The sequence below is a fragment of the Nycticebus coucang genome, chromosome 15 (assembly GCF_027406575.1).
Source record: "Nycticebus coucang isolate mNycCou1 chromosome 15, mNycCou1.pri, whole genome shotgun sequence".
NCBI classification, from domain to species: Eukaryota; Metazoa; Chordata; class Mammalia; order Primates; family Lorisidae; genus Nycticebus; species Nycticebus coucang.
This window is the reverse complement of record NC_069794.1, coordinates 2,884,129-2,907,811: the sequence shown is the minus strand read 5'-3', so window position 1 is coordinate 2,907,811 and position 23,683 is coordinate 2,884,129. Positions and strand designations below refer to the sequence as shown.

General features: G+C 48.1%; 1 protein-coding gene across 1 annotated transcript in view; it reads left to right on the top strand.

The window, feature by feature from the left end:
* Window positions 1-23,683, top strand: part of COL4A2 (collagen type IV alpha 2 chain) — a 170,209-nt gene that overhangs the window by 24,545 nt on the left and 121,981 nt on the right. The window contains exon 4 of the mRNA XM_053563521.1: window positions 19,899-19,979. Coding sequence (XP_053419496.1) covers window positions 19,899-19,979 — 81 coding nt within the window. The remainder of the gene's footprint in view (window positions 1-19,898; window positions 19,980-23,683) is intronic.

Below are 23,683 nucleotides of genomic sequence, written 5' to 3'. Positions count from 1 at the left end.
CCCAGGCCCTGCTCCTCAGCCCTGGGTCTGTCTCCCCCACACTTGGCTTGGGAGCAGTGGCTACTCGCCCCTGCGGGCAGCAGTTTGCCCCTCAAGAGCTGCTAAGATTCTTCCCCAGGGACAGTGTCACCACCCAGGCTCCAGATGCAGACGGCCCCATGTTCTCTTTACAGGGCTCCACTCAGGGCCTCCTGGTGCCCAGAGTGGTGGCTGAGCTCCAATTTCTGGTCCCTGGGACCCACCCTGGCTTGTCCAAACCCATCGCTATAACCAGGTTTGGTCATCCATCCCCAGGAGGTGACATTTTTCTCTTAAAATGAAGATAACATTCTAGGTCAATATTTATCAGATGCCTTTCTTCTGAGGGATTTGAGCTACTTCTTGTACACTGTCTCACTACCTTCACGGTACATGTGTGAAATGAGGCTGAGAAACAGGTGACTAGGGCAAGTAAAGTTCACATGTGACCTCCAAATCGTGGAAGTCCACCCGCTTGTGCTGTGCTTCGCAGAAGGAAGAATTCATTAACTCTGTTAGCAGAGCAGACACACCCCAATCTCGATTTAGACATTCACTCAGTTATTTCTTTTTTTAAATTTCAGATTAATATGAGGATACAAGTGACTAGGTTACGTTGTTTGTGTTAAGTAAAGTTCAAGTTGTAGTTGAGCCCTTCATCCAGGGAGTGTGCTGTGTACCCTCACTTTGTGCCCATTAGGTGAGAGCTTAGACGTCCCCCACCCTTCTCCCCTCACTTGCACTTAATTGTGTTTTTCTGTTGTGAGGGTGTGTATTTGTTTATTTATGGGTTTCATATTAGTCTCAAGTACACTGGATGCTTGCTTTTCCATTCTTGTGATACTTTACTAAGAAGAATGTGCTTCAACTCCATCCAGGTTAATACAAAAGGCGCAAAGTCTCCCTCTTTCTATGGCTGAATAGTATTCCATGATATACATATACCACAGTTTGTTAATCCATTCCTGTGTTGATGGGCACTCACTCAGTTAATTCTCACCTACCTCTCCACCTCGAACAGATACATGTGAGAATAAAATTTAGAAAAGTTTGCATCTATGTATATTCCCAGAGTTATTTTTTTAAAGCTTTTTTTGTCTCTTAACTATTTGAAATTATTTTCTCCACTCCTCTGGCACACTAATGCTGAGAATTAAAGAGTCAACCATTTCCTCTTTTCCTGGAAAATATTCTAATGACTCTTTGATAATATGTCTGATTGTATATCTCAGGCGTAACTGATCTTTTATGAACATGCAGGGAATTATAATTATACACTTGGAAAGTTGAATAGAATGGTACTATTCATGAAAATAGATGAATTCAAACAAATGGGAATTGAATATCAAAATGAAGTTGAACAGTAGGTTTTTATAGAATCCTTAAAACAAAATGCATGTAACAACAGCTGCAGCTCCCTGAGGCCCCCGGGTGTCCCAGGGCTGGGCTTCCCCTGGGCTGTCTTTCTGATCCTTGCAACAACCTAGGCACATCGGCCTGATTTTATCTATAGAGGACTGTGTCCTGGGGAAAATGGCCGACCAGGCAATTGTTCCCTTTACCAGGGAAAGGGGGTCCCTTTTTATTTGCCTCAGGGGCCTTGCTGGAGGGATGGAAGAGGTGGGATGTGCTGTCAGGGAGCAGCGTCTCGCCAGGGAGCTTCCTTCCCGAGGATGTTTGAACTTCTTATGTGGAGCCTGGACCCCAGAGCTCCTTCCTCCTGAGCTGCAGTTTCTCAGCAAGGCTGTTTGGAAACCTTGAGCCAAGGCAGGTTCCACCCTGTTACCTGAAAGGTGCTCACTCCCAGGCAGTGTGGTTTACCTCTGTGTGCCTTCATGAGACAGGCTGGTTCTTACTTGGGTTAGAACAGCAGTTCCCAAGTGCTGCTCTGGGTAGTGGTGCTGGTTAGCAGTGAGGTTGCCAGTGGGCCATGGACAAAGGAGGTGAAGAGTGGGGGAAGCAGACTGTGTGTTAGTGAGTGGACATGACATGCGTGTGGGGACAACTGCTTTGTAGACAGAGGACACGGATCATATGCTCACTGCACGTGTGCAGTTCGTCTCCAAGACGGATGCAGGTGCAGTCCTGGCACCCTGACCTTGCAGCTCTGGAATGGACACGCCCCCATGGCACTAATAATGAGCCGCAGATGGAAAGTGCTAGAGAAGTGCAGAAGATGCTGTACCCTGCCATTTGGAATCATCAAAGGGAGACTTAAAACAAGGCCAAAAAGAGCGGTGGGCTGATGGGCAGAGGAGCCCAGAGTGACCGACAGGCCCCTCCAGTAGTCCTGGCAGAGGAGCTCACACGACTTGGAGGCAGAGGCGGGCAGTCGGGGAGCCCTGGACAGAAATGAAAGGACCTGAACCATGACCAAGGCAAGCCCGCAGGGAGCAGGTCAAAGAGGGCTGCCCAGGAGTCCTGCAGCCTGGCCCAGAGTCAAATCTGGCACCTCTGAAGGTGTTGGCATTGGTGTCCCCACTTAGCCACACCCTAGTGGCCCAAGACCTCCCACTCTGTACATGGAGTTTGTAAGAATTGGAAATGGTCATGTTCCAGAGAAGTCCCTACAGTGGGTTTTACTGTGTGCCTGTGTCCCCAGGACACTTTTCAAGATAGCTCAGGAAAACGGAGGCACTGTATTAAAAATAGAACACTTATGGGGAAGGGGAAGGGAAGGGGAGGGGAGGGGGGTGGGTGATTGGTGGGATCACACCTGCGGTGCATCTTACAAGGGTACATGTGAAACTTACTAATGTAGAATATAAATGTCTTAACACAATAACTACGAAAATGCCAGGAAGGCTGTGTTAACCAGTGTGATGAAAATGTGTCAAACGGTCTATAAAACCAGTGTATAGTGCCCCATGATTGCATTAATATACACAGCTATGATTTAATAATAAATAATAATAATAAAATAGAACGCTGATGCTTGTGAAGATTAAATGTAGCCCACTAAATGAAAATACTCTGCGAGTGAACAGCATGATACCCAAAGGCTGAAGTTATTGTTGTTGTGATGTCTCTTCGTGGGGCTGAGGCATGGCTCTGCAGCCCTCTGGAACCTGTAAACGCTCCAGGTGACTGTCACCTGCCACTGCAGCTGGAGATGCCGCTGACCGACAGCTTCCATCCCACCCTGACTTTCAAATTAGATTTTTCCATGAACGCTCGTTGAGTCAGCTCTATATCATCTATATTCTATAAATTATTAGTTGATTCTAATAATTAGAGAAAAAGGATCTCCTATAAATCTAAGAGAGAAGGGAATATTCACTTGGGACCAAGCAGTCACTCCCCAGGGGCAACTCGAGCCGAGGAGCCTAAGAAGCCACCCAGGGTGATCTTTAACCCTCAAGCTGGTGCAAAGAGCAAAAATGCAATGGAACACCAACCGAGAGAGGGGGCGCAGCAGACACAGTGACCAAGCTATGAGTCCAGTATTTTAAAAGTAGGGAGAAAAAGACACAAAAAGTGGTGTGAGTTAGCAAAATGCTTCCCCTGAGGGGGACTGAGGCTCCAGGGAGCCCCCCTGAGCCTGGACAGTTCTGCTAGAGTGGGAGGGAATGGCCTGGGCTTTCCCAGTTAGCCTCTACTGAGAAACGCCACCTGTGATCCCAAGGATGGGTTATCTGGAAGATTAGGGGAAAGACACAGGGCAGCCAAGGGAATCTAGCCATTCTTGCAGCTGGTTAAAGAAATGATTGTTTTCCTGAGCTGCTAGCCTGGGATTTTGCAAGGAGAAGAATGCCTTGTTTTCTGTGCTCTGAAGACATGAGCTAAAAAAATGTCTGGTGGCTCTCCTCCTCTCTCCGAGGGTTGGGATCCCCCGCCCACCCACTCTGGCCAGGACTGGCTGGCTGCTGTGCTGAGACTGGGAGGTCACCTTACATGTGGAATAAGAAGCTTGGGTTTTGGTTTGGGGCTTTGTTTGTTTTGTAAGTATTTGCAGGACAATGTTTGGAAAAGTTGTATGCCCCCAAAAAGGAGGAAAACAGTGCTCTTGGATTGCAGTCAGTGACTTGTGGCTGGAAGTTAGGAATCTGCTCCTCCATGGTGCTGGCCAGGCCTACAGATTTCCTTCCGTAATAGCAGTTCAGGAGATGAGGGGGCCATTAATTTAAGACATTTTTTTCAAGTTGCTGTCTTGTACGAACAGACATGAACCTCAGGAATGAAGAGCTCAGAGAAAGTTCAGTTACTTTTTAAGTGGGTCAAATAGTTGGTTTGTTGTTTTCTTTATCTTTTTTTTTTACTTTTAGGTAGAAAATCATCGTTTAGAGAAAATAAGACCAAATCCAATCACTGAAGAGGCTGTGACAGGGTCAGCCTGTTTTCACAGCAGTCATTCCTGGCATGGAGACTTCCAGATGGAGGAGGGGGCCATCTGGGGTTTGTGTGTTTGGTACTTCATCGTGGGGGGCTTTCCTAAAACCCAGTGGTTCCCAGTTTTCTTGTGAAGAACAGGATGGGAACAAGGGCTCCTGGGGCCTTGTTACTGCATCTGATCTGACAGTGCAGACCCAGCGGTCCTCTGCCCCACCAGTACCTCATTCCTCAAGAGGAATGAGCCTCACACTTGGGAAAAAGAAAAAGAAAAAGAAAAGTAGGTCTTCACTAATAGAAAATGGGGATCCTGTAGAATGAATCAAATTGTCTGTCTGTTCCAGGTCCAAAAAATCTGATAGTTTAACTTGGTCGGCTCATCTTAGCGTAGTACCCAGGGTCGTAATAGATAGTTGGTAAACTTGATGGAAGGAAAACTATGGAAGGAAGCAGGGTGGAGGTGTGGGGTGCTGAGGAGTTGCTGACCCGGACTAAATCATGGGCACCTGTGCACTAACAAAGCGTTCCGGAAACTGAACACTGACATGTGATGAAGCTGCATCAACTCCTAATATATTGAATTTCTTTGCTTTTGTGGGAACTCTACTAACTCAACATAGAACAGTAACATTAATGGGAAGCAGGTTCATTGTAGCTGTTTACAACATCATAGCATGGCTGAGTCCTTTCGGGTGGGTGACAAGCAGTGGCAGATGACCAGCCTGAGAATCTCTGGTTCAGTGGCCACTGATGCTCCAACAGCCCAGTCCAATAATCAATTCTGTATGGCCACAGGTTTATCAAAAATCCTCATTTAAGTTGACTACAATTATAGCAAGTCAGCTTTTCCAAAGACTTTTCATTCTAACTATATAAAAGAAGGAAAAAGGATAAGGGAAAGGAAAAAGAAGATTGGTAATGTGTAAAAAGAAAATATTAGATGCTCTGACTCATCTAATGACAGACAGTCCAGGTCTGTCCCCTGGCGTGATGTTGTGAGTTCCTAGGCAGTGTCTTCAGAAAGGCACATTTCTTAGCCCACAGCACAAAAGTCTGGTCCCTGAGATAATTACAGCAGAAAGCAGAACACCCTGTAATTCATGAAGACATTGTGAGGCACAAGAAGTGGTAAAAAGAGAATATTTTAAAGGGTCTCAAGGTCACTTTCCATCCTTGACTGCTTAATTTCCCAGAAGCAAACTCCAGTTTCTCATTTGCTGCATTTTGGCCTGTGCACAGGTAACCCCCAGATGGTCTTTAGACTTTCCTCAGAGTGTTCTCTGCTGTGTGATTTTGGGAACTTGGAAGTTCTCCATCCCTTCCTGAATCTTGTGAGAATATTAGTGGGAGCACCATCTGTTAAGGGAATAGATGTCAGTGAGTGCGCGAGGAAGTGCTCGGCTCTGGCAGTGTTTGCATCTGTGGCGTGGCAGGAGCTGCAGGTCCCAGCAGCGGCTTCCTCAGGAGAGTGGTGCTGCGGATGGGGGTGGGGGAAGTGCTGAATCTCAGCAAAGGAGGGAATGAAGCCCAGAAGCCCAGCCCCTGCTTCATGGTTGAGCTGAGGTGCCTGCCTCTCGTACCTGCAGGATGTCAGTGTACCTGCAGGATGTCAATGTACCTGCAGGATGTCAGTGTACCTGCAGGATCTCAACGTACCTGCAGGATGTCAGTGTACCTGCAGGATGTCAATGTACCTGAAGGATGTCAACATAGCTGCAGGATGTCAGTGTACCTGTAGGATGTCAACGTACTTGCAGGATGTCAGTGTACCTGCAGGATGTCAGTGTACCTGTAGGATGTCAACGTACCTGCAGGATGTCAGTGTACCTGCAGGATGTCAATGTACCTGCAGGATGTCAGTGTACCTGCAGGATGTCAGTGTACCTGCAGGATGTCAACGTACCTGCAGGATGTCAGTGTACCTGCAGGATGTCAGTGTACCTGTAGGATGTCAACGTACCTGCAGGATGTCAGTGTACCTGCAGGATGTCAATGTACCTGCAGGATGTCAGTGTACCTGCAGGATGTCAGTGTACCTGCAGGATGTCAACGTACCTGCAGGATGTCAGTGTACCTGCAGGATGTCAGTGTACCTGTAGGATGTCAACGTACTTGCAGGATGTCAGTGTACCTGCAGGATGTCAGTGTACCTGTAGGATGTCAACGTACTTGCAGGATGTCAGTGTACCTGCAGGATGTCAGTGTACCTGCAGGATGTCAACGTACCTGCAGGATGTCAGTGTACCTGCAGGATGTCAGTGTATCTGCAGGATGTCAATGTACCTGAAGGATGTGAACATAGCTGCAGGATGTCAGTGTACCTGTAGGATGTCAACATACTTGCAGGATGTCAGTGTACCTGCAGGATGTCAGTGTACCTGTAGGATGTCAACGTAGCTGCAGGATGTCAGTGTACCTGTAGGATGTCAACGTACTTGCAGGATGTCAGTGTACCTGCAGGATGTCAGTGTACCTGTAGGATGTCAACGTACCTGCAGGATGTCAGTGTACCTGCAGGATGTCAGTGTATCTGCAGGATGTCAATGTACCTGAAGGATGTCAACATAGCTGCAGGATGTCAGTGTACCTGTAGGATGTCAACGTACTTGCAGGATGTCAGTGTACCTGCAGGATGTCAGTGTACCTGTAGGATGTCAGTGTACCTGTAGGATGTCAACGTAGCTGCAGGATGTCAGTGTACCTGCAGGATGTCAGTGTACCTGCAGGATGTCAGTGTACCTGTAGGATGTCAACGTAGCTGCAGGATGTCAGTGTACCTGCAGGATGTCAGTGTATCTGCAGGATGTCAATGTACCTGAAGGATGTGAACATAGCTGCAGGATGTCAGTGTACCTGTAGGATGTCAACGTACTTGCAGGATGTCAGTGTACCTGCAGGATGTCAGTGTACCTGTAGGATGTCAACGTAGCTGCAGGATGTCAGTGTACCTGCAGGATGTCAGTGTACCTGTAGGATGTCAACGTAGCTGCAGGATGTCAGTGTACCTGTAGGATGTCAACGTAGCTGCAGGATGTCAGTGTACCTGCAGGATGTCAGTGTACCTGCTTTGTCCATACTCCTGTCACACAAAGCTTCTCTGCTTCCCCTGTTTCCACTCCCAGTGGGAATTCTACCTGCTTGGCATGCAGTCCCTCAGGAGGAGTGACAAAAGTGGGACCATGCTCACTCCAAAGAACGTCGAATAAGGTGGATCATCTGTGCCTGTCCCATAGAAGGACAGGGCACATGTTTTAAATTAGTAAGCAAGTACATTTAAACCAGTGTTTTTCAACCTTTTTTGTCTCAGGGCACACTTGAACCTGTAGTTAAACTCCCATGGCAAAAAGAAAGTGACCTTTAGACCCTTCACTGTGCTTTAAACTTCTTTTGAAGATAATTTCATTAATGATCTTTAAAATTTTATGCTGCACACCTAAGATCCTCTCATGGCACATTGGTTGAAAATCACTGATTTAAACCTGGCAGGCAGGCAATCAGAAATCAAGCTAAAGCACTGTGATTTGGGCACAAGTTACGTTCGCACTTGTGCTCACATGCGCCTTCGTTTTTTTTTTTTGAGATAGAGTCTCACTATGTCGCCCTCGGTAGAAAGCTGTCGCATCACAGCTTACAGCAACCTCAAACTCTTGGGTGTAAACGATTCTCTTGCCTCAGACTCCCAAGTAGCTGGGACTACAGGCGCCTGCCACAATGCCCAGCTATTTTTTGGTTGTAGTTGTCATTGTTGTTTAGCAGGCCCAGGCCAGGTTTGAACCTGCCAGCCCCGGTGTATGTGGCTGGCACCCTAACCACTGAGCCACAGGCACAGAGCCCTTCCTATGCAATCTTATTGCAGCTTTGTGTCTTTACATGTTTATTGTTCAGGACCAATGGTTTCTGCTACTACCGTATTCTCCCAAAGGCAGGGTGCCTTCCTACTCTGCTTTAGACCTTAGCATTTAGCAGACTCTCAAAAATGTTTTCAGGAAGAAACTAGTGTCTGCATTGATGAAAGCAACTCACTCCAACACTTTCAGAGTAGCACAGGGGAGGGACAAGGGAGGGGAGCTCAGTGTGCTGGAACACCAGCCCTGAGTCAGTTGGACCCAACGGCTGTGTCAGTATTGATTCTTTTCTTCTCCTTCTGGAGGTGTTTGGGCTTTTATCAGTCTCTCCTGGTTTCCAGGTCTGTCTTGCTGCCAGAGGGCCGAGGTTTCCTGGCTTTTGTTGTGCTGTGGCACAGACTGTGTTTTGAAAGGACAGGAACATAATAAAAACGGATATGAAAGAAGGGCCAGATGACATCACTTAAAGTATTTGAGGAAGTCCACTCTTTTCTGTGTTTACAATCTCAGCATGTTAGTTGTTTGTAATGTGATAAGGGTACTTTTGATACATGGGGGGAATTACAAGCCTTGTTGCACAGACAGTATTAATAAATTTTTATCTTAGGCTCATAGTGACGAACAGAGCATGGCTTGGAGCCCAAGTGACCTTGGCTTATGGGTTGACCTTGGGTACAAGGTTCAGCATAGTTGAGCTGCTTAAACTGTGGCTAAGCCAGCTGTTCACTGAATGAAAAAATAAAGGGAAAGAGAAAAGGAAAAAAAGCTAAGATGTCTATGTATTAGAGATGAGTTAGCATGCTAACATTTATACTCTCAAAAATCTTACTTCATGGAAGAAGGAACTTAAATTAAATGGTTCCCTTTCCAAGGTCAGTACCTTAAGCTCTATATAGATTCAGCCTTCTATGCATGCTTAGTGAATGAAAATACCAAACCATTCAAACGTCTCCCCAACAGCCATCTCCCTCCGCAGTGACAATGTTGGCACCTGCTGTACCCCTGGGTCTGTATCGTGGGGATGGAAATAGAGGGACAGCTCTGCCCAGTGGGTGGAATAAAACACAGGAAGAGAATGCGGACAGTAGACTGTCCCACAGGGAGCCGGACGCTGTCGTAAGCAGTTTCCACAGGTTAATCTCCTTTTATCATAGCAACGACTCCATGAGGCAGAACAGTAGATTCTGCCCATCTTCTGAATTAGGAAACTGAAGGACATGGGGGTGGCTATTACGTGCAAGGCCACATGACTGCAGTGCCAGCCTGGAGCCCGAGTGCCCTCGGCCCAGAGCCTCCCCCAGGGACCTGCACCATTCAGAGCACAGCAAGGGCATGGCAGTGGGATCCACAGTCCCAACTGGGGACCGAGCACACTGGAGCCCAGGACAGCCCCACTCCTCCTGCACACTCAATAGATTAAGTATTAAAAGACTAGAAAAATCAGCTATCATTAAAATTTCTCTTAAAATTTCACAGACCCAGTACAAATGCTCAAACCTGAAGATGTGTGCATGCTAATTCTGCATTAGCCTTATCAGTGGGGGTCAGCATCCAGAACTAAGTCTGACCTAGTTTAGGGAAAATGCAATATCTGGAGGCCAATATTGCAACTATTGTCACGAGTGGTCTCTTGAGTGCCAACCAAACTACAAAAATGAAAAGACCGACAGCCTGCTGGAGAGCAGAGAAGTGTGGGGCTGAAAATTTACTATTGGCGTGCCAGTGGATAATCCACACAAATACCAAGCCTTGCCTTTTCCCACCAGTATCCAACTGGTCCCCTCCTCTGTGGGCTCCAGGAGGATGTTTCTATTGTGGTTTAGAGTTGAATTTATTCACAGACCTTCTTCTAGGCAAAGAGAAACTACTAAGAGTGAGATCACAGCAAAGGAACCCTAAATCACTGCTAATGTGGTTCCCGCAGCTGCCAGGTGTGATTAACTTGGCAGAGGCCAATCAGAGAAGGGGCAAGGCAGAGATTCAGAATTCTCACTCTGAAGCCCAAGCAGCAGGCAGGCAAAGTGGCCGTGGTATTGGTGTGGTGCTGCCACTGTCCCCAGAGCCCCGATGGCTTTGACAGTCTAGTTTGCAAGATGAAGCTACAGGTATCTGAAACGGAGCCTGCCCGGGCAGAGCTGCTGCTGTTCCCTGCTTGCCAACACAAACGAACACCTTCTCTGCCTGGACCAGTCTTCACCACCCAGAACAGAAATCTTATTGTACTCTGAAAGAGGATTGCTGGGTCTCTTTCATTCCATTCTCAGATTTTTTTCCTCCAAAATTTAACACCGGCTGGGGGAGGGGGTTGAACAAAACTCTTTAACCGAACATTCTCTGTAATGAGTAGCTTCAAGAGATGAGTCCACTTTACTTCTTACAAACAGTCTTAAATATTCAACTCATGCCTATATGCCAACACTAACAACGTACACATTTTTATTCCCTGCCAAGAACTGACATGCCATATGAATGATTAAAATTTCGTGTAGATCATGTGTGAGGTAATGCCTCTGTTAGGTGATGTCTTAGTAGACTTGTCTAGCTGAACAGGGCATGAACAAAACAGCTTAGAAATATGTAAGGGCACTTGTTCTAAATATAACATGTGAAACTCTTCACCATGTGGGTACTTAGTGAGACTAACCCCTCGTTTCTAGCTCTGGTTACATCAGGGCCTCTAGAACAAGACTGTCAAGGGCCTCATTGCTTGGTCCTCTCAACAATATCCCTAAGGCTATAAAAAAGAAACAGGTGACAATAGCTTCACAAAAAGCCATCTCTCCTGTGGGCAACTTCTCATAATTTATTTGAGGAGAACCGTGACACTCAAATGAGAAGCAAGTGAGAGAGTATCAGTGTCGCTGGGGTCAGAACACATTTTCTCAGGCTCACATGCTGACGGGCAGTCGGTAAATGGGAGAATCATGTCAATACGAAAAAGAAGTCACGATAGTTCATGTGTGGTATCTTCCCAGTGTGGTGTCTGTACCTACCATCAAGTAGCAAGGTAGCTGAAAGCTGCTGAGGAATTAAACCCTGTGCCAGATGCTGGGTCCCCACGCTCCTTCCCTGGCCTGGCTCCAGCCAGGCTCTCTCTGAACGTGCACGGCGCTCTGCTCTTCCCCATCTCTGGGCCTGCCCTCCTTGCTCTCTGCAGCTTAGCAGCCTCAGCCCCTCGCGACAGCCCCCTCCACAAAGCTGTGCCTTCACTTTTCTTTAAGACAGAGCACATCTTCACTATAGTATTTCTTTACTTCTTGGAAAGTTCATATCTATTAAACTATGCTATTATTTTTATTGGAATCATTGCTTACTGTGAGTGCCCTAGTTACAGAATCGTAGAGGTGTTGGTGGTTGCCCCAGCACTGTTATTCCTATGGACCTCCCGGGTTTGATGAGTGATTTTGCAGAATATGAGGATTTTTCAGAAACAAGGTCATACTGTGTGGTAGAGAAACACCTGTTCTTTCAAAGAATGGGTGGGGACAAGATGTGAAATCAGGGTGAGTTTGAGTTTCCTCCTCCCAGGGCTGGGTCTCCACTGTGCTGACAGGGAAGGTTAGACCCCGAGGAGAACATTCCGGGCTGAAGGAACAGTGTATGCAAAGCCACGTTCTTTGTGGAGGATGGAAACCCAGAGGTGTTAATGCCCAGTGCACTGAAAACCCTTCACATTCCGTCATTACATGAAGACGTGTTATTAAACTTTTGTCTGTCAGGGAAAGGGAAAGAGTCTCTGATAGTGGGGGAGTGATGGGTCCACGGGAAGAGAGACCAAGTCGGCAGGGCTCAGGAGAAGCAAAGTAAGAGGCCTGGGGCAGCCAGGGTGTGAGGTCAGAGGACGTCAGGCGCAGACCACGCTGTATCTTCTGAGCAGAGCATGGTTTGGGCTTGGTTAGTACACACAAGGGTGGTGCTCTGTGTCCAGAAAGGGGACAGTGAGGGACAGGGGAAAGTGTTCTCCAGGAGTCCGGGATGGCGCTCAAGTGCTTTCAGATGGAGCCACCTGTATCTGATCAGGTCCCTCTTGGCTGTGTGTCTGTGCACACGTACGCCACGTCCTGCCAGATAGCTGAGCACACGGTGGCTCTCAGAATAGTGAAGGCTGTGCGCCCACTTCCTGACAACATCGAGTTTAGCCATGACGGCCAGGCCCCCCGCTTGGGGGGTCCTCGGATGGGTTGAATCCAACTGGCCAGGATACTGAACAGGCAGAGTCTGGTTCCTCAGCTTGTGAGACTGGACTTGGTCAGGAGGCCCTTTCTGGGAGCCTATTTCAAAATGCTTGAAAAGAAACATCTCAAGTTCTCAATGGAGACTTTTGAGACTTTGTTTCATTTGTAACTCAAAGCCTTAGGACTCTCAGACAGAAAGTCATTCAAGATCAACTTTTGGAAGCAATGAATAAGACCCTATTCGACATGGACCTCAACCATGGATTCTCAAATATTCTAAACTGCAATGAAAGTAAATCTCCAGATGCCTCTGCAGTTGACAGGTGGCTGCCACGGGTGTCATGAGAGGCTGCGGAGACAGCAGGGGTGATGGAGGAGATCCCAGGAGGTAAATGGGAATTAGGCACACAGGGGAACCAGAATTCCAGTGATCAAGACATTATGTGACGGGAAAGGAAACATGACAGTGTATCCAGTTTATACATCAGACAGACGTCCTTTGCTGGGTAAGACCAAAACCACCGGCATTTAGTCGTGTTGCAAGCCGGCCACCTGTCCTGGGTGCTGCCCAGCTGAACAGCCTCTGGCCACAGTGCCACTCCCAGCCCCACGGCTTGGGTCTTTGCTGTCGAGATTCCAGGTCTCTGCACTAGAAGACTCCAGGTGAGGCAGCTTCAAACGCCACCCAGCATCTAACTCTGGCAGCCTCCCCAGGGGAACACCAGGTTGTCTACGGAGAGGGGACAGTGGAAGGAGCGCCGGGCCCCTGCACTCAGGGCACCTCATTGCAGAGTTAGCACCTGGGTCAGCCCCTCTGTGGCTCTACAGGCTCCGGGGCACACTTGCCTTCCTCGATGGGGAGGGGACACAGGAAATCTAGTGTCAACTGTGGAGAAACGGCCAGGGCCAAGGATGTGTGTCAGGGCCGCCCAGCACCTTCTCCTCGCTCAGCCAGACGGCCCACCCGTCTTCACCTGCAGCCAGCCTCCCACGCTCTGAGATCACCTCTGGCCCTGGGCGAGGTATTTCTAAGGGGGCCTTGGCTCCTACCAGGCTGGCTGAGTTTCAACTCCCATTCCTGAGTCTGGCACTCGTGCCAGTGAGCCAGGCATATGCCTGACACTAATGACCCTTGAACTGGGATGGCACTGGAGACCCTGTGAAGTTCACCACTGGCTCTTGGGAGCCTGTGCAAGAGCTGTCATTCTCCTGCTGTCGGGTGACACGGGGAGTTCAGGTCACTCGCTGCCCAGACCCTGGTCCTCCCCTAGACCTTCCCTCCACCTTCCTGGCTCCTGAGCCATCCCTTCCTGGGGCCCTTTGAGTTGGACAGCTGTGGGCCAGCCCATGTTAAATCGCTCGTAAGGAGAACCATGGTAAGGAGAGAGGCTCTGGCCTTGGCCTTTGTCCTGCGCCACTGCCCATACCTGCTGGCCCTGTCCCCATCTTATCAAGGTCTTGATGCTTTTTGTTTGTATGGAGTCAGTCTGGGCCGCCAGCCCCCAGGCCCAGCACTAAAGTACATGTCAAAGGTCGTCTTGTCAGGGGCAAACTCAGCTTGGAACACACCCCTGGACTTGGAGCTGCCTGAGAAGAACCAGGCCAAGCTGGCTAGCCATTGCCGGTTGATGTGTGTAAGTATGCAGGTATAAAAACAGGTGGCGTGTTGCTGATGACTCGAGCGAGGGCACAGGACACCACGTCCTCCTGGTCCGTCTGCTGCCCTGGGCAGGCGAGACTGACTGCGCCCCTCACAGCACTCCCCTGGAGAAAACAGAGCAACTCTCCCAGGACAGGAAGGAAGGCTGTCTTCCCAAACCTGCCTCCGGCTCTCACGGTCCATCCTTGGAGCTATTGTCATTTCTGTCTGGTTCTCCTGTTCCACATACACAGCCAACCCCTCCTTCCTGCGTCTCCCAGCTCCGTGGGGACAGCAGCGACTCAGTCCTCACTGTGCTGGAACTTGGCGGCACGGAGCGGAGTCCACTGGGATCGCTCATTTCCAGTGGGTGAGCACCTCTGTCCGCAGTTATCTCTCAGTCTTCAGCTGGCAGCAATTTCAGGACCGTTTACTCCGGGTGCCCCTGAAACGCTGCTAAACAAAGGAATCTGAATTGGCTGGCTTTCCTGAGCAGTTCCCTGGGAAGAAAGATTTTGTGCTGTGTGTGGCTGTGACCTACGTTTCCTCCACCATATACCTTGCCTTACTAGTACGATGTTGGAATTATTTCCTTAATTTCTAAGGCTGCATGTGCGGAAATGGCTTATATTTCCTGTTTTGATAAAATAATAGAATTTTACTGGGACCTTGTTCCCGAGTCAGCTTTCATTGGCTTTCGTCTTCGTTGACCTCATTTGGATTAAAAGAATAATTCTAAAAAGTCCGGCTTGGCTGGACTTGTGACAAAGACTTGTTTAAATTTTTCCCTTAAAATGTGAAATTCTTTTTAACAATAAGAAATACTTGTCTTTTATGTCCCTTAGAATTAGCTATTCAATCTTCCTTTGTAGAGGAAGTTGGAGAGGTGCTGGGGGCAGTCCGATGGTAAAATATCTGTAAATTCTCTTCAGAGAATTGCTGCTTTTGGCTGGAGGTATACTGGCTTAAAAAGACTTCTTTCTACACGATGTTACTTGGAACATGTGGAGGACAAAATATTCTTTGTTGTAGGACAGATGAGTTTTGTTCTTGCATCTTTGTATAAATTTGGTTAATACTCATTTTTTTGTGTGTGTGCAAGTCGAAAACAATTGCCAGCATTTTTTTTTTCATTTATATATTGTCTCAACTTTCAACCTTACTCACTCAGAAAGCTGGGTGCATTTCAATATATATGGGTGACTGGTAGTTAGAGAAATAACTAGTCTTTAAAAGTCTAAATCTTTTTTTTTTTTTTTTTTTTTTTTTTGCAGTTTTTGGCCGGGGCTGGGTTTGAACCCGCCACCTCCGGCATATGGGGCCGGCGCCCTACTCCGTTGAGCCACAAGTGCCACCCTAAAAGTCTAAATCTTTTATCCATTTTATTTGCCAGCATTCAAGTTGTTATTTAAACCTATTTTTGAATGTCCTGAACGTGAGTAGGAATCTGCCATTGGGAGAAGTGATGTGGGGCTGGTACTGGGATGGTGCAGAGACGGGAGCAGGGGGGCCTCTGCCTCTCCACCTGCTGCCTGGGATCCCTGAGGGAGGCAACGAGATACTCTCTTCTCCTCCCTGTCCTTGGGTTGCCCACAGAGCAGGCAGGGCCAGCAGCCTGTGGGACCAGATGTCCTCTTAATCCTGCAGCTGCCACCACTGATCTCTGCTCAGACTCCACTGAACCCCTCCACGAACGGCATAGCCAAGTCCTTGCTGGAAGCTGGGGAGTCACTGGCTCAGGGAAGAAACTCCCCACACACACCTGCTGGGAATCTGATTCGGGAAGCAAGATCTTGGTTTTCCTTAGAAGGTTCCGGGACTTCTGTTCTCCCAGAGGTGAAAGATTCACCACGGAATTTAAATCACACATCTAGTGATTTGAATATGCCCAGGATAAATGCCCAGGCAAATAGATGGATTCTCAAATCTTTCTAAGTATAATGATGCCAAGATTCACATAGGACTCTAAGGAATATTATTCCCATATAAAAAGTCAATCAAGAAATTCCTTGCTCAAAGCTTTCCACTTTGCACCTGGAAAAAATGTCTCTTCCATTCCAGTTGAGTAGATATAATCTATGGATTCCAGAAAATACGTCTTATGACTTTTGATTGCCAACTGGCAAGTGTCTGCCAATGGGAATGAAGACTGGAAATCAGAGATGAATGGGGGATTTAATTGATGTTTCTTTTCTTAACATGTAATTTTTGTAGAAAGGGAAAAGTACAATGCTCACTGAGGTCCATGGAGGCTATGTAGAGAACCCCAGGGCAAGCTGGCCTCACAGAGAGCAGGCCTCAGGTAGGCCCTGCAGGGGCAGACGTGGACCTGGCCCGGTTTCATCGGGGGTGTGGGCAGGGGCTTGAGAAGACCCAGGGTGGGGGAAGGCCGTTATTCTATTAAGGGGTTGACAAGAGCAAGACTGTGGTTTGTTTTGAGTTGTGTCTAGTGGTAAAATCAAGGCACAGCTCTGGGGCTGGGAGCACAGTAGCTGGTGTGAGCACTTGGGGGTCTCTTGTTGGGGGGCCCTGGCCATAGACATGTGGTCCTACACAGCAGCCACCACACTGCTCTTCCCAGGTCCTCAGGAAGGCGCTCATATCTTGTCGTGGGAATGCCAGGGCTCAGGTGAGAGGCCGTCTGCAGCACACACCCCACCCTGAGCAGTAAATATTTCTGTCCATCCTGGAGACCTGACATTCCAGTGTGAGGTACTTATTGCTCTTGCGGACGTTGGAATTCCTAAGAGTCCCTCTGGAGGACAGCTGGGACACTGTGGGAACACACAGGTGCACTTATGCACACACACACACACACACACACGTGCAGGGATGTCCATGCTGGGAAGTGGCTAGGCTTGCAGGGTGGGGGGGCTGCCTCTCCGTGGACTGTCCTTCTCCTTGTGAGCCAGGGCGTCTGAACCATTGGCATAGGGTTAAAAGATATCCAGGCTGGAAGAAGTTAGCCTACAAGTCCTCATTCCAAAAGCAAGAAAGCACCATTCAATTTTGAGCAGGTTATGAAGAATCCTTTTCTATAATTAAATCCAGTAAGTATTCTCAACCTGCAACAGGGAGTCTGTTAGATCAATTTGAAACCATTAAAATCATTTCAGCCATTGATGTATATACAAGATTTGGCAAGTAGCTCTAAATTCAAAATTAAAAATAGCCCATGCAGGGCGGCGCCTGTGGCTCAGTCGGTAAGGCACCGGCCCCATATACCAAGGGTGGTGGGTTCAGGCCCGGCCCCGGCTGAACTGCAACCAAAAAAAAATAGCCAGGCGTTGTGGCGGGCGCCTGTAATCCCAGCTGCTAGGGAGGCTGAGGCAGGAGAATCACGGAAGCCCACGAGCTAGAGGTTGCTGTGAGTCCTGTGACATCATGGCACTCTACTGAAGGCGGTAAAGTGAGACTCTGTCTCTACCAAAAAAAAAAATAGCACATGCAACACCAGATGGAGAGTATGAGTTTGTGCTTCGCCCTTGGGACTAAAGAGGCCCCTGCCCTTCCCAGCAAGTAGAGAATGAATGACTGGGGGACTGCGGACGTGCGCCCAGGTGCCTGCTGGTGTTCTGCTCATACTCAAGAAAACGTGTGAATGCGGGACAGTCCAGGGGCTCCTGCCTAGTGGAGCTGGATTTCTAGAAAATTCATATATTCATAATTGTGGAACTTGTGAGCCCTATTCTAGGTGAACACAGAAGCCACAAAAAGTGGGTAAATACTGTTTTGAGAGCACGAGCAGATATTTTAGGTTTTCTTTTACGCTGTGGAACTCAAGCTGGGTCATTACCTCACTGGAGACCAAAAGACATCACAGAAGGGATGTAGATGCTTTCAGAGTCATGGTTTCCTTAAAGGGTTCGAGACTTTGGGGAATTCTTCAAAGTAGTGACTTGAGGCGTTAGATGCTGGAACAGGCGAAGAATTACAATGAGAACACAAAAAATGCGGAACCCTCTAGTGAGACCACTCTAGCAGAAATTGTTAGCTAGGGAAGGAATTTCTCATCTGTGGGAAAGGAGCGGGGAGCGACTGCTGAGGGTCATGTACACTGGCCAGAGTGTGTGTCCTGCCTCTGCCAGAGCTGGCCAGGCAGGGCCACCTGCCTGGGTTTTCAGTCCCATGCTGGGAACAGGGAAGACCCTGGGGGATGTGCTGGCACAAAAAAGTGACAGAGGGAGTCCCCAGGTGATCATCCTGTTGAGTCATTGAGACTCAGAATAAAAAGGCTGGGGTAGAATGCCATTTGTTTCCAGTTGCAAAGGGTTCTGTAATCTGGTTGAGTCTCACTTGTACCATAAGATTCATCTCACTGAGCACCAGAAGCTGTGCTGTCCAGGTTCCCCTAATTGTAACTGCCTGCAGGGGGGGCTTGGCAGGACTCCAGGCAGGCGGGCAGAGACTGGCTGAGGGTGAAAGGCTAGACTATGATTCACCTGTGAGCTACAAGACTCACTCACCTGTGGGGGGCAGGGCTACAGGGGCTCACCTGTGGGGGGCAGGCCTACAGGGCTCACCTGTGGGGGGCAGGGCTACAGGGGCTCACTTGTGGGGGGCAGGCCTGCAGGGGCTCACCTGTGGGGCCAGGACTGCAGGGGCTCACCTGGAGGGGACAGGGTTGCAGGGGCTCACCTGTGAGGAGCAGGTCTGCAGGGGCTCATCTGTGGGGGGCAGGCCTGCAGGGGCTCATCTGTGAGGAGCAGGGCTACAGAGGCTCACTTGTGGGGGGCAGGCCTGCAGGGGCTCACCTGTGGGGGGCAGGGCTACAGGGGCTTACCTTGGAGGGTGACTGGGGCTGATGCTTGGCTAATCAGAATGGGGAGAAAAGAAGGACTATCTGATTGTCATTTTTGTCTCAAAATGTTTGGTACCTTAGTCTGAGAGAAAGAGCTAAGGAACTGCCCTAGGTTGTCCAACCTCCAAGTCCATCTTTCATCTGAAGTGTGGAGATCAAGGGCCGGAAACTCCATGTTGCCTCACTGAGACTGTCCAGCCAGGGGACTTGCTCAGTTCTCCACTACACTTGTTCAAGAGTTGTACCTTCCTCTCTGATGACCAGTTCAACTGTGCCTCACCACCCCCAAACCCCCATCCCCTCCTGCGTAGTAAACACCAGGGAAGCCTGCAGCCCCAAGTCCCTCCTCTTCCCGTAAGATGAGCCTGTGGGGGGTGGAGTGGGGTGAGGTGGCTTTCCTTGCAGGTGCTCACAGTCGAGTGGCAGGTGACACCGTGCTGAGGTCAGCAGGGGTATCAGAGGCCACCTCTTCCCACAAAGCCCCTTTGATCACCATGATGGCTGTTGCTGCAGAGGCACAGTGGCCCTGCCATGTGTGGCAAAGCCACATTGCGTGCCAGCCCCCCCACCCTGGGCCACCTGCTCTGCGCACCTCTCTGGGCTCACCTCAGACACCTCGTCCTGTGCCCCAGGTTTCAGTGCCTGGGCTCTGAGTGCCGTGCTCCTCAGTGCTGTTCCGTTGGAGGTGCACCTTCCCTTTCCTCACTTACCCAGATTCAGGGAATGCTCTCTGGGACTTGGTGGGCACTGTAAGAACTCTCCCTGACCAGAGAATGTGCAGCACCGAGAGTGAACCCTCATGTGAGCTCTGGTCGCCCAGGTATCAGCAATGTGTCACTGCAGCTGCATTAACTGTCGCGAGTTTGCTCTGGTGCCGGATGTCGATGGCAGGGAGGCAGTGGGGTGGGAGCAGATGGGCAAGATGGGAAATCCCAGTACCTTCCACTCTATTTTGTTGGGCACCTAAAAGTGCTCTAAAAATTAAAGTGTTTTTAAAAAGGGCATATTGAATGTCTCTCAACAGGCCATGTTATGATGCACGTTGTTGACACGGTTTTAGGTAACTTTTGCTTTGTGTTTTATTGTTGCAGGGTGTGAAGAAGTTCGATGTGCCCTGCGGAGGGAGAGACTGCAGTGGGGGCTGCCAGTGCTATCCTGAGAAAGGCGGGCGTGTAAGTCATAGCGCTGCAATAAACGCTATCTTCCCTACACGGTCATGTCTCGCTTAGCAAGTGGGGCACAGTCTGAGAAGCGCATCACTAGGTGAGCCTGCTGTTGTGCAAACACCATAGAGTGCATTTGCACAGCCCTGGGTCATCCAGCCTGCTGCACCCCTGGGCAGTGTGGTGTGGCCTGTCCTCCCGCTCCAAACCTGCATAGCATGTGACTTTACTGAATACTGCAGACAGTTGTGAGGCGGTGGGAAGTATGTGTGTGTCTAAACTCAAGAAAGTCATGGTAGGGCGGCGCCTGTGGCTCAAAGGAGTAGGGCACCAGCCCCATATGCCGGATGTGGCGCCTTCAAATCCAGCCCCAGCCAAAAACTGCAAAACTCTAAAAATATATATGACCACTGCACTACACACGTAGGCTATACTCGGTTCATTAAAAACAGCTCTCATTCTGCAGTAATAAATTTGCTTACCAAACTTTTTTGTTTTGTTAACTTTTTACTTTTTTTAACTTTTCGACTCTTTTATAATAACTCTTAGGTTTAAAACACAAATGCATTGTATAGCCGTACACAAATATTTTTTCTTTATATCCTAATTCTGTAAGCTTTTTACTATTTTTTAATTTAGTATTCTTTTTTAACATTAAAAAAATTTTTTTGTTAAAAACAAAGTCACAAATACAGAGAGTAGCCTAGGTGCAGGCGGGGTCAGGGTCGTCAGTATCCCTGTCTTCCACTCTCTCATCCGTCTCGACCCCCTGGAAGGTCCCCTCGGTGATGACAGGTACAGAGCTGCCATCACCTGTGATAACCATGCCTTCCTCTGGAAACCTCCTGAAGCACCTGCCTGAGGCTGGTTTACCATTACCTTTTCTTTTTTTCTTTTTTTGGCCGTTTTTGAACGGGGGCCAGGTTTGAACCCGCCACCTCCAGTATATGGGGCCGGCGCCCTACTCCTTTGAGCCCTCAACCTTTTCTTTTTTTTAAACAAATACAGGGAGGAGGAGTACATTCTAAAATAACGATGAAGAATTACAGTATAGTAAACACATAAACCAGTAGCGTAGTTGCCTATCTGTAGCTGTGCGTGCCTGGCTTTTATGCCACTGGGAGTGCAGAAGGCATCAACACCAGCGCCACAACACACAGGTGAATGTGTCACACTGTCACGTTATGATGGCTGTGTCACGAGATGATAGGAACTTTCCAGCTCCATTATAATCTTAGGGGGTTACCGTCTTAGACATAGGCTGTTGTTGACCAATGTGTTTTGTTTATGATGTGTGACTACACTTCCATTTGACATGACTGTTTCTTAAGTTGTCTGATAAGTCTGTTGCATACTTTGCTAAGAAATCTAATACAGTTATATTCTCTTCCAGCAAAACAAACAATAATATAATGCAAAATTGGCTTAATTTCTATCATCTTCCTAATACATGGAGAGGAGTTGAGCTAACTTTCACAAGCATTTTTTCTCTTGTTCATTGTTGCAAGTACGTTATCTAGGCATATACGTATAAATGTGTATATAAAATGCAATTGGGTTTCATGCTTATACACAAACCTAAGTTTCATAAAAATGTTATATGAAAAAAGACCTAGTTGCATTTATACTGCAGGTGTGCCAGCTAGACAACAGGGGCAGTTGTGCCATGGATAAAATTCTAACTTTTAAAATTACTCGTTCTCTGAATGTCCTTTATGTAGCCATGAGTAAGTAAGAGAAAAGGAGACCGCCTCAAATTGTTATTATTACCCTTGCCAGAATTTGAAATATTGACCTGATATTGGGTTTAATATGTTAACTGGACTGGTTGGTATCTTTTCCTGCTGCCTTTAAAACTGATACTTAAGTCACAACATCACTTATTTTAAAAACATGTCCTATATGCTTATATGGCCAAGCTCCTTCTGTGGGGGTGAGTTTCCTTTTATGACAGTTTCCTGCTGCTTTGTTCCTGAGACTCACATAGCCCTTGGCTCAGGCTGGTCTGTGCCTTCGTTTGGCAAAAGCCAGTTTGTGCAGGCAATTAGGAAATCTTGCCTGCGTTGCCTTGTTGAAATCAAAAACTATGCCCATCCTTGGGTGTCCCAAATGAGCTTCCCCAAGTTGAATCCCGAGTCATTTTTTAAAGTAATCCTTCCTCATTCCTGCCCAGTAGAAGAACAAACCCCTGGCTGAGCTTGGCCTCCAAGGCTGAGGTGCTAAGCCACTGCCTACATCCCAAAATCAAACAGGTGAAATTTATGACAGCACACACTTTAATAAATCTGGTGGTCTCATCTGCTAAGCTGTGACCCGACCTTGTTTCATTGTCAAATTTCACAGTAGATGAGTGTCCTGCCCCTGGACCGGCGTCCAGGCCACAAGCTGTGTTCCCCATGAACTGCAGGTCCCCAGTTATCTGCTTTGGTAGAGGTCCTCTGCCTGCAGTGGACTTCATGCTTTAGGAATTGCTACTTGAAGACTATTTATCAGCATTTAACAAGGACAATATTTTTTAAGTGTTTGGAGGCTGATGAGATTTCAAAGCCCCCTGGGCTCCTTGCTATAGATTTTCCAAGCAGTGCTTCTGCTGCAGCAGTGATGGAAACGGCTGGCTGCACACGCCCCACTCCCCAGGCCCGGGCTGGCTCAGCCTTACATGGTCATGGAGCAGATAAACTAGGCGTGTACAAATATCTCGCAAACAGCCTGTGTCAGATGGAGCTGACTCTAGAGGTTCTCGACATTCTTCTCCAAGTAATCAGCCAAACAGAACCCAAACAAACAGAGTAGGTGGTAGCTGGGTCTGCTCCTTTTCACTTTCTATAATCGCTTAATGCGGGACCCATGTATTAAAATTCTCCAGAATGCCTTCAGAATTTTGTTCTTCAGTAAAAATAGCTAATCCTGGTGATTCTGATGTGTAACGCTTCCCCTTAGCACTGTGCTGACTCTTATGCCAAGGATCTTTTTAGAGGTTGTTAGGAAGGACATGTGTAAGGGTTCTGAGGTTTCTGTAATTTGGTGAATTTACACAGGGAAATAAAAAGGGATCAAGACCTTTATTTCCCTATGCCCCTAATGAGGGAAACACCTTGAGTTGGTTTCTGTACTTTGCCGAGTAAAGTTAAAAACCTCCACCTTCTGGTTAATTTGCTGAACCTGAATAACCCAAATCCCAGCATGGGCTTGGCTTCCGTCTCGTTATTTAGACAGTTCATCAACACTTCTTAAAGATATACGTGGGGAATGTCTATTTCAATACTACAAACCTGGTATACTGTGGCCTAAATTAATTATTAATTAACAACTTTCCACAAATGTGTTTCTGCAGAAAGCAGGGCTGGTTTTGCCCTACTTTGGGGCTGATTGTATCTTTTCAAAGTAACGTAATACATAAAAATAGCCGTCGGGTGGCCTGGGCTGTCCTGAGGGCTGCATGTGGGCTGTCCTTTCCCACAGTTCCCCGGGGTGCCTGGCCCAGCATGTTCCCTCCCTCAGTGACTGTCACAGCTGTGCACACGCCTGAGCCCTGGGCTAAGTCAGCCTTATATGGACACAGCACCCCAGCTGCTTTGTTCCTCACCGTGGTGACAGCCAACATCAGAAACTCTGTGTTACTGGATAACTTTCAGACTTGAAGCAGAAATCATGAGTGCACTGTGAATTCCAGCTCCAAATGAGTTCTCATGTTACCAGTCAGAGGGGCCTTG